Genomic DNA, 12084 nt, shown 5'->3' with positions numbered 1-12084 from the left:
ACCCTCCTCCCATGTTTATTTTGGATGTTTAATTAAAAAGATAGGGTTCAATGCCAAGCCCTCTAATGGTTATGCAATCAAGTAGAATCGAGTGGAATTAGTTAATCTAGGAGTAATAAACTCAAAGAAGATGAATGCTAATTCAGGGAATAATCCAAGATAGTAGCTGGGTATAGAAACTGTATGTAGAGAGAAGAAGAATAGAATTTGTATTATCATGAATGTGTTTTTGTACACATACAATCATCTATTTATACTACTGAATTACAATTGAATTTGAAAGGGTTAACTACCTTCTACAGCTGGTTACAGCTATTTCAACTAGCTATAGCTACTATAACTTCCTCAACAACCTGTAACTAACTCTAACTACTTGCCATCTCAGCCTAACTGATTTAATTGATGCCAACATTGTATCAATACCCCCTTGTTGAAGAAGATCCTTGACCTCAAGGATCAAAGGAAGGAAACCTATGATGCAATTCTGTCCAATACTCCCAAGTGGCTTGAGTCGGATCAATACTAGTCTATTTCACCAAAACTTGACTGACAGCCTTATTACCCTTCTTAACTAGCCTCCTTTCCAATATAGCCTCAGGATTATGACAATAAGGACTAGAAAGATGAAATACTGGAAGATAGTTTATAATAGTAGGGACTTCTCTGCACTTATTCAATTGGGAAACATGGAAAGTAGGATGAATCATCACATCAGCAGGTAGTAGTAGTTTGTAAGCCACAACCCCAACCTTAGCATCAATAGGGCATGGACCATAGTATTTAGCTGCAAGCTTATTGAAAGGTCTTTCAGCCACAAAAATCTGTCTATAGGGCTGAAGTTTCAAATAAACCCAATCACCAACCTCAAAGCATCTATCAGATCTGTGTTTATTGGCAGTATCCCTCATTCTCTGTTGTGCTTGTGAAATATGAAACTTAAGTAAGTGAATAACAGCCTCCCTAGCAGACAAGGATCTATCAACCATCTCAGTAGCAGCTTCTCCAACCAGGTAAGGAAGATGAACAGGTGGTTTTTTTACCATACAACACCTCATAAGGGGTACACTTGATAGCAGTATGATAAGTTGTGTTGTACCACCATTCAGCTAGTGGTAAGTAAGAACACAATTCTTTTGGAGCCAATGACTTACTAATGTAAGCAATGGGATGCCCTTTCTGCATCAGGACAACACCGATTCCTTTGCCACTAGCATCAGTCTCAACAATAAAGGGTTGAGAATAATCAGGCATGGCCAAAACAAGAGCAGAAATTAAGGCTTGCTTCAACTGAGTAAAAGCTGCAGTAGCCTCATTTGACCAAACAAATCCTTCCTTCTTAAGCAGGTCATGTAGAGGCCTGCAAATAGCACCAAACCCTTTGATAAACCTTCTGTAATACCCAACAAGGCCTAAGAAATCTCTTAATTGCTTAATGTTGACAGGAACAGGCCAATCCTGTACAACCACTATTTTCTTAGGATCAATTGATACACCTTCTGCACTAATAAAATGCCCCAAATACTCCACTCTAGACACACCAAAAGCACACTTGGACATCTTAGCATATAGCTGATACTGAAGCATGAGATCAAATACAGATTGAACATGCACAAGGTGATCTGTTGCATTCCTACTGTAGATTAAGATGTCATCAAAGAAAACCAACACTGATTTCCTAAGTAGTGGCTTAAAAACAACATTCATGAGACTTTGGAAGGAAGAGGGTGCATTGGTAAGACCAAAGGGCATGACAAGGAATTAATAATGTCCCTCACGAGTCTTGAAAGTTGTCTTATGTGTATCCTTCTCATCCATTCTAAGTTGATGATAACCTGCTCTAAGATCAATTTGAGAGAAGACAACTGCTCCATACAATTCATACAACAAGTCTTCAATTATAGGAATAGGGAATTTATCCTTGACTGTCAACTGATTTAACTCCCCATAATCAACACATAATCTCCAAACTACCATCCTTTTTCCCCATAAGTACTATAGGAGAGGCATAAGGACTAGTACTCTGTTGAATAACACCTTGATCCGTCATTTCCTGTACTAATTTTTATATAATGTCCTTCTTCAAACCAGGGTATCTATATGGCCTTTTATTTACTGGACTAGCAGATTCAATAAGAGAAATTATGTGGTCAAAGGACCCTCTATGTGGAGGTAAAGTGGCAGGTGGTTCAAAGATAGTGGCATACTGCTGTATTAAAGCTGAAAAATCTTGTGATAGTTCAGTACCTTGAGTAGCTTGTATGTTATAGCACTGCATGCTTTCTGATTCCTTTTTATTCAATGACATCATGAAAAATTGAACTTCTTCCTCCTTATTCTTGATCAATGCACTAGCCTTGGCAGATTTAAGCTTTCTAGTAGCACCTCTTAATACATGTTTCTTGCCTTGGTACATGAACTCAATAGTTTTGTTTTTAAAATCAAATAAGATCCTACCCAAAGTACTCAACCACTGTACTCCCAGTACTATGTCTACATTTCCTAGAGGCAACAATAGGAAATCTGATGAGAAGGTGGTACCTTGCAGCAACCACTGCAAATTTTTACAAACTGAAGCAGTTTGCACTTTCCTACCATCTGCTACACTGATGGACTGCTCTCCAATGGTACTAGCCTTACACCCTAACTTCTTGGCCATTTCTTGGTCAAGGAAGTTATGTGTACTTCCAGTATTAATCAACACTTGTAAAGGTCTCTTTTCATGGTAACCAGTCACTCTAATGGTCTGATAACCAACAGTACTAGTAAGGCTTGTAATGAGATTGTCATACACTTATCTTCACTCTTGTTAGCTTCTTGTTCCTAGACTTCCTTTTCAACATACAAAATTGCCTCATCATCCAATACTTCAACCAAATATAGTTGCTTGTTGGACTTACATTTGTGACCTTTCACATATTTTTCATCACAAAAGAAGCATAATCCTTGAGCCCTCTTCTCATCCATCTCTGCAGAAGTCAATCTTCTCCCCCCCCCCCCCCCCCCCCCATTAAACCTGTTTGGTTTATTAGGATTAGGTTCAAATGGTTTTTTGAATGTGGAATTACAGACTGCAGGTCTTTGAGTTATGTTATCTGTTTTGGCCTGGAGTAGGTAGAATGGGAATGAAATTTTTATTGACTATTTTTAGACCCCAGAATTGAGCTTAAGCCTCAAACACTCCTTCTTGCAACCTAGCAATCTTATAGGCTTGCATTAGTGTTCTGGGAGCTTGAATTCTCAGAGACTTATTCAGCTCAGGTTTAAGTCCACCCAAATAACAACTAATATCATTTTCATTTAATAGGTTAACCCCAGTTAGCAACCTATCAAATTCAGCCTGATACTCATTCACACTTGCAGTTTGAGATAGATTTTTCAAGGCTTCCATGGGATCTTCAAAACCATCCCCAAACCTCTCATGCAATGCTAACACATATTCAGTCCATGAAAGATCAGAATCCATCTTATGTATAATCTATGCCAAGCAATAGCTTCACCATCTAAATGAAGGGAAGCTACTCTTACTCTTTGATCAAAAACTACTTCATCCATAGCAAAGAATTGATCAACCTTATATAACCAAGTCCTTAATTCACTACCAGAAAAACGAGGGAATTCTAGTTTAGAATACCTTGTGAAATGATTGCCATTGCCTCCAGTATACCCAGACCCACCATTGTTATCTCTATTTCGATCTTCAGCTAGTACTTCTACGCCATTGTTAGTCTTCTCTCCTTGGGTCAGGTTCTTTCCCTTTCTGCACAATTGAGCCAACTGCTTCTCTTAATTCTCACAAATCCTTATCAATTTGGGTATTCTTGTCGTACATACTTATCATTCCATCCATTAATTTCTGCAATTGATCTTGAATTAGGGATAATTTGTCTTCCATTTCTTTAGGTCTGTTATTACTTTGACTGCGAGTTACAGTCATCAATGCCAAGAATCGGAGTGCTCTGATACCAATTGATGCAATCGAGTGGAATTAGTTAATCTAGGAGTAATAAACTCGAAGAAGATGAATGTTACTTCAGGGAATATTTCGACATAGTAGCTAGGTATAGAAACTGTATGTAGAGAGAAGAAGAATAAAATTTGATCATGAATGAGTTTTTGTACACATACAATCATCTATTTATACTACTGAATTACAATTGAATTTGAAGGGATTAACTACTTTCTACAGCTGGTTATAGCTATTTCAACTAGCTACAGCTACTATAACTTCCTCAACAACCTGTAACTAACTCTAACTACTTGCCACCTCAGCCTAACTGATTCAATTGATGCCAACATTGTATCAGAAGCTATTGATTATCAGCAAGCCATATATACAACAAAGCTAGATCAGCCTCTATTTGTTTTCATTATTTCTCACCCTTGCCCTCTTCGAGTGAAGTGAAAGGTCTACAATATCCAATAAGTAGAAGTAAGAGGGATCTCTCTGCAATTTGCAACTAATTTAGGGAAATAGTTATACAGAGGAAAACTGCAATATAGAGGTGTTCAAGTTGTGGCTGGAAAGGAAGAAAAGAATCTTGTAACTAACTTAACTGATTCGTCCCTTCATCATCTCTCTCATTCTTAAGGGATACATTTGCAACAGGAAAGTATTTCATCGTTTTCTCTCTAGAAAACCATCTTCCACTGAATACAAAGAGATCGAAGCTCTACAATGGCCAGAACAAGAAATTCCAAGAGCTCATTCATCTCTTTAAACCCATCATTTTTCACTATTTACTCACTACCCCCATTCAATTCTCTCCATTACTCTCTCCCATTTCTCTCTCTCTCTGTTTCATCTCTCTCCTCGTTTCCCTCACTTTCTTTGGGATTTTGCTAACCACATTCGCAACCTTTTCCAAAATTCAGTTTCATGCCCCGAGACTTTTTCTTCTCCTCTGTTCTTAGCCTCTATTTTGACTGTTCAAGATGAAAAAATTACTCTGTCTGTCGGAGCAATGGTGCCCTTACCGGCACATGAGGTAGTTGGGAACTATTCCGAGGAGGAGAAAGAGTTCTGGAAAGAACCAGATAATAAGGGATAAATTCCTTGTTTGGATTTCAGTCTCAAGTACCGAAAAGCCTCTGCAAAGACTTCTAAAGAGAAGAGGAAATTTTTGGTAGTTGTGGTTTCTGGTGGATTGAACCAAAAGAAACCAGATTGTTGATGCAGTTGTTACAGCAAGAATTCTTGAAGCTTGTCTTGTTGTTCCTGTTCTTTAAGTGAATCACATTTGGGGAGATAATAGGTAACTTTAGTATTTTTTTCACTTCAAGATTTGTTATTTCATTGATCTATATTTGGCTGTATGCAGTGAGTTTTCGGATATTTTCGATGTTGAGCATTTCAAGAAGATTTTGAAAGCTGATGTTCGACTTGTGGCTTCTTCGCCATCGACACATTTTGTTTCTAAGAACACCATCAAGCGTGAACTTCCTTTTCATGTATCGCCACTCTGGCTTAGAGCCAGATTTCTCAAGCAAGTAAGAAAAACGAACCGTTCCTTTTGCTGTACTGATTGAGTTAACTGCCTAGAGAATTGGTTAAAATGGATGAATTTTACATATAGCTTATAGTGGATTACCGTAAAAAGAAGCTAGCCAAGAAAACTTTCTCCTATTTCAATCAATTAAGAAATTGCCCAAATGAAATGATCTTCTATTTGAAACCAAAGACATAACAATATTGAATTGTCATAACTTTGTGTTACATTTTTGTTTTAATAGCTAAACCAAGAAGGTCTGCTTATATTGAAAGGGTTAGATTCTAAGCTCTCCAAGAATCTTCCACTTGACAAGCAGAAGCTCAAATACAAGGTAATACAAAGAAACTAAGCTAACTATTTGATAAGATATCACTGTTTTTTTTTTTTTTTTTTTTGTAACTTGAACAGGTTGCATTCCATGCACTAAGATTTGCAACCCCAATTATGGAGTTAGGTTATCAGATAGCTAGAAGAATGTGGATTGAAGGTCCTTATGTCGCGATCCATCTCAGGTTAGAGAAGGAAGTTTGAACCGGATGTCTTACCGGTTTAGGCGTCCAATATGACAGAATTATAAGTAGGGAAAGGGCATCTCACCCTGAATATCTCACAGGAAAGTTGAACATGACTCATGCACAACGACTTGTTGGAATGTGTCCATTAAATGCATCAGAAATGGCTAGGTAAAATTATTAACGTCCTTGAACATATCTTTTCTTTAGGAAACAAAGGACTTAAAATCATTATCAAATGGGGAATTATGTTGCAGATTTCTGAAGGGTTTAGGAGCGCCAAGTAGTGCTCATATATATATATATTGCTGGAGGAGAACCCTTTGGAGGCACACAAGCTATGCAGCCTCTACAAAAGGAGTTCCCAAATTTAGTGACAAAGCATACATTGGCATGAAACAGAGAGCTCACTCCATACTTGGAAAAATCTTCAACTTTGGCAGCTATCGACTATATTGTGTCGCTGAGCAGTGATGTTTTCATTAATTCCCATGGAAGTAACATGGGCCGAGCTCTTGAGGTATCAGTCAATCAAAATCCTAATTGAAGCAATAATGAACTTGTTTATGTAGAATACTGATTGTTTTTTGTTGAATTTTGGTAGTCAGGGACATAGGGCATATGTAGGACACAGAAAGTACATAAAGCCAAACAAGAGAATGATGCTGCCATTCTCTGAAGATTCATCAGTTGGTGAGAATGAATTCAAAATGATAACGAAGAAACTGCATAGCAAAAGTCAGGGGCAACCTGAGCCAAGGACTAACGAGATTGACAGAGATGTAATTGCACACCCTGTCCCTGCGTGCATGTGTAAACAATAATAATAGACTTATTTATGTGATCAACAAGTTAAATCAATGAGCCTAAGTTTTTGTATGCAAAATATTCGTACCATGAGTTTGTTTCAGAGTTGAATCTTTCCTGTTTAATAAGTTGAGAAAAAAAAAAGGATCATATCTGTGGTAAGTTCAAAAAAGCAATGTGGGAAGTGGGAACCAACCTGAATAATGCAGTATCATAGATTAAAACAAAGTGTATGAGAAAGTAAAACTTAGCGTAACAACTTCTAAGAGCATATATGCCTATTGCCTACCTATAGTGGCCCATATGCTTATTCTCTTTTCCATTTAATCTTTACCACAATTACATTGTACTAACTATAGCAAAATGCATATATTCTTCATGAAAGAAGAATTAGCAAATAGAAACGAAATGACTCTTAAAGTGTTGATCTTTCACTCAAAATAATGCTATATGAAACTGAAAGTTAGATATGTGTTCTCGCACCAAGTATTTCAATTTTTCTTTATGCACAGAAGTAGCAAAATACTAGTTTACTGTTTTCTTATATTATCTAAACAATTAATAATTGATAAGAGTTAAAAAATCAGTAATTCGAGGATTCATATATGTCTAGAGGGGATTTGATCTGTTGATGACAAACCTAGGAAAATAGATTTGGAAAAATGCCTAGCTTAATTTCCCTCTAACTTTTTGACCTTTGTATGACCGAAAATTTTATCGAAAATTCCTTTGAGAGAATACTTCCAAAGAAAATACCATAACAACTCTTAAAAATAGCTACTGTTAAAACACAATCATGTATTTTGAGAATTCTTCAGCAACTTTTGAATGACAACACTTTCTCAGGAATATATAACCAACCCCTTTTGCAATTTACTGATTAACACAAAACCACATGACACTGGACATAAAGGAAACCATGGGATCAAGTTGGTAAGCTTCTCCATTTAAAAAAAAAAATTGGTATGCTTCTGCTTGCCACCAATTTCACCACTTAAATCCAAGGATAATTGCTAAAAAATATGGCAAGGGTAATTGCTAAAAAATAACCTCAACAAGAAAACGATCACCAGAAAAATTCAACACTTAAATCCAAAACTTAAATCCAACCGCTTCCAATAGCATTAGAGACAAAACAGAATATGGCAAAAATACAAACTACATTAGAGTTGATGGAGTAATACTCTAAGATCATCTAGACTATTACTTATATGTGCTTCAAAACTTATGGACCATTTCACAAATTAAGTCCAAACTTGAATGTAAAAATACAGAATTATGAAAAATTTTAAGAAAATATTTATAAATTACATTCTAATAAATATTTTTATGTATAATATAATTTAAAAGTAGTATACATATAATCGAGTCGATTTGGTTTTGGTTTGCTTGTTTTAGTTTAAACCAAACCTATTGTGATCCAGTTTTTTTTTCCAACACCAAATCACTAATCGGATTTTTTTTCCGGTTTGGTTCGGTTTGTCAATTTGGTGCGGTTTATCACTTTCCTTTGTACACAGGGGACGCTCAACGAAATCAGTGGCCTAAAGCCAAACCTCTATAAGAGGCCTTTAAAATATCTAATACGTAAAATTTTACATATATTTTTATTCTATTTTTTTTTTGTGAAGATGGTATATAGTTAATCTTGTATATCTTGATTATTCACTCAGTTACATGCTAGCTTCACTATTAAAGATATTTAGTAACTCTATTAACTAAAATTTAAATAAACATTTGTGTAAGAAACGTATATAGATGGTTACGATAATATTTTTCTAACTTCTCATAATCTAATAATCTCAATTTCGTAACACTATGTAGATGTCAAAATAATTTCATATGTTTAGAACAATTCAAGTCAGTTTTGAAGTTAAAAAAATGGTTTAATCCAGTTTTAATAAGAAACAATCAACTCTACAAGAGACTTCATCCAAAATTATCAAAGTTGTCATCAATTTGTTCATTTTTATATATTGCATAATGTTTATTACTTTCTAATTTATGCGAAGGTGTTTGATTGGACACGAAGTATAAGAGAAAAAGAAAGATTTTTGAAACTTTTGATTTAAAATACGCTAAAAAAAATTTGTGGCTATAAATCATCTCATAAAGGGTAAAATGAGATGCCTAACCTCTATCACATCAAGAAAAGAAGTATAAAATCTAGTCTATTTTATTCATAATTTTATATTATATAAATAATGTATATAAAATAAAAAAAATTGGGGCCTTCATTTTTTGGGGTGTGGGGGGGTTGGGGGGGGGGGGGGAGCTAAAGCAACTGCTTTAGTTGCTGGGCAATTTGCAGGATTGCCCTTCGCTGGGGGTGGTCTTTAATTTTGCCCCTCAACTTGGTTGTCTTTAATTTTTGGCCTTCGCTAAAAATTTCTTGGTTTTGGGGTTCAAACCCCCACTCAGTCAAAAATTTTAAAAAAAAATCGCAAGACAGAGTTTTGCATGCTTTAGGTAAAGTTTCAATAAGGTAGAGTTTTGAAGACAAAATTCTGCCTTGCGAAATTCCTTCTTTTTTTTACTGAGCTGAGGTTCGAACCCAGAACCTCGGTGTATTAGGCGAAGGACAAAAATTAAAAACCACCAATTTGAGGGACAAAAATTAAAGACCACCCCAAAAGAAGGGCAGTCCGCACAAATTTTTTTTAGTTGCTTCCCCTCCAACCGGCCCTGTTTGTACAGCCCTAGTGGGACTAACCCTGAATAATGCAGTATCATAGAATAAAGCAAAGTTTATGAGAAAGTAAGACTTCGCGTAACAACTTCTAAGAGCATATATGCCTATTGCCTACCTATAGTGGCACATATGCTTATTCTCTTTTCCATTTAATCTTTACCACAATCACATTGTACTAACTATAGCAAAATGCATATATTCTTCGTGAAAGAAGAACTAGCAAATAGAAACGAAATGACTCTTATAGTGTTGATCTTTCACTCAAAATAATACTATATGAAACTGAAAGTTAGATATGTGTTCTTACACCAAGTATTTCAATTTTTCTCTGTGCACAGAAGTAGCACAATACTAGTTTACTGTTTTCTTATATTATCTAAATAATTAATAATTGATAAGAGTTAAAACATCAGTAATTCGAGGATTCATATATGTCTAGAGGGGATTTGATCTGTTGATAACAAACCTAAGAAAATAGATTTGGAAAAAATGCCCAGCCTTCCCTCTAACATTTTAACCTTTGTATGACCGAAAATTATATCGAACGTGCCTCTTATAAGACGTAAAAGAAGTTGCAAAAAGCAAATTGCACTTTTACTTTAATATATCGTGTTAACTTCTAAGTTTTAATTCCAACATTGAATTCCTTTTATTCAAAATGAATAATTAACTGACCATGACTTTGTGCTGTAACTTACATAGATCGTCAGTTTTTTTTAATTCTTACAAATTGGCAGCTATATGAATTGAAATCAACAAAGTAAATATAAGTAACTTGAGCGTGTAATAATGAAATCGTAAAATCGGCATCATTTCTGTATCTGTTTAAAAAAAAAAAAAACAAGAAGAAGAAATTAGTACCATATTTGACATTTTATAATAATTTTCAAGAGTCGTGACATTGAAACTAAACTAGACATCGATAATCTTTAGTTTTTGAGTTAATATTAGAAAAAAGTTGTGTACTTAGATTGTTTTCAAGAATTTTTTTAAAAAACATATCTATATTTGTGCGAAAACTAACATATCATATTGGAGTATTTAATAATATAATTACTGAATCAAAATTAACTTTTTGCCTAATGCGTATTAGGGTTGTTCGGTTAAAACCAAAACCAAATCGAAAATTTAACCAAACCGAATAAAAAAAACTGACATTTGGTTTGGTTTGGTTTGGTTTTAAATTTTAAAAACCGATAATATTTGGTTTGGTTATGGTTTTATTAAAAAATAACCGAATAAATAACCGAACCAAACCGATAAATTATATACATAAATTTTATAATTATTTATATGTATAATATTAGTTTTTCATAAACAATTATAAATATTTTATACCTTTTAATCATTAATTTGATTTTGGTTCTACTTATCATGTTTTTAAGAATATGTCCAAGTCCATGTCTTTAAGTCCTTTAACTCTTTTAAGTGTTAAGTGTAAACCTATTAACAGAAGCTCACGTTAGAATCTATGTCTTTAACTTAAATTTTTAGCCTTTCTTTGTCAGCCATTTGATTTTAGGTTGTTTCTTTTTTTCTTCTTCTCGAATTTATACCTTTCTTTTTTCTTGTCTGAATGGGTTCTAAACTTCTAATATTTTTCATATGAAAAGGACAAAGGTTGTAGATTTGGAAGTTCCTATAGAAGATACTTCAGTAACATCAGCATTTGCTGCAACTCAGGCACATGGTAATGCCCTAATACTTCTTCTGTGGGCAATCCTCCTAAAAAGCAGAAAAGAACAACTCTTTATAGTCGAGACCCTAGCCTTGGGGATAATGATAGAAAAACATCTGAAGTTTAGGATCATTACACAAAATTTTTTTAATAAAATGGGAGAATTGAGGGCAAAATGCAAGTACTGCCTCAAAGTTTGGGATCATTACACAAAATTTTTTTATTTCATATATTTTAATTTTAATTTTAGGTGGTCTTTATGTTTAATAAATATGTATGTTTGTAACAACAACTAAAAGCTCCTATGCTCTACTTTATTTCCAGGTATGTGTATTAAGATGACAAAAATGGTGCAGTCACTACTAAGTTTTTAGCTCTATATGTAATAGTTTAGCAGCTTTTGGTAACTTGAGTACTACACTATCACTAATAGTGAAAATGTTTCTATGATGTATGTTCCACCTTAAACTATAAATAAAAGTTATCGTTTGAACACACAAAAAAAAAGACACATCTTTTTCAACTTTCTAATGTTTTACTCAGTCTCATGGCTGCTAGTCATAAACCGAAAAATCGAACAAAACCGAACAAAATCGATAATAACCAAACCGTTGATTATTATTTTATTTAGTTTGGTTATGATTTTAGACATTTAAAAACTGACTAAATTAATTTAGTTATGATTTTAATTAATAACCAACTCAAACCGAACCATGCCCTAATGCGTATGAGTGATTGCACAATTTTTCTTTCAGTATTCCATTTCTTTTTCCTCCTCCATTATACACGCACACTTTTCCAAAGCAACCAATGAAATACAAAACAAAAAACAAAAAAGACGCGAAAATAGAGTTGCGGGAGCATTGGGAATAACAATTTACACCATAATTAAACCCCACGGTTGAT

General features: G+C 34.4%; 1 protein-coding gene and 1 pseudogene across 1 annotated transcript; one reads left to right on the top strand and one right to left on the bottom strand.

The window, feature by feature from the left end:
* Positions 1–527: 527 nt before the first annotated feature.
* LOC132631349 (uncharacterized) lies at positions 528–986 on the bottom strand. Its single transcript, XM_060346932.1, has one exon. It carries the CDS (start codon positions 984–986, stop codon positions 528–530), a length of 459 nt encoding a protein of 152 aa, XP_060202915.1.
* A 3481-nt stretch (positions 987–4467) lies between these two features.
* Positions 4468–7019, top strand: LOC132634175 (O-fucosyltransferase 37-like; annotated as a pseudogene).
* The last annotated feature ends 5065 nt before the right edge of the window (positions 7020–12084 follow it).

This window comes from Lycium barbarum, chromosome 3 (genome assembly GCF_019175385.1).
Source record: "Lycium barbarum isolate Lr01 chromosome 3, ASM1917538v2, whole genome shotgun sequence".
Taxonomy (NCBI): Eukaryota; Viridiplantae; Streptophyta; class Magnoliopsida; order Solanales; family Solanaceae; genus Lycium; species Lycium barbarum.
This window is presented reverse-complemented; position numbering and strand designations above follow the sequence as displayed.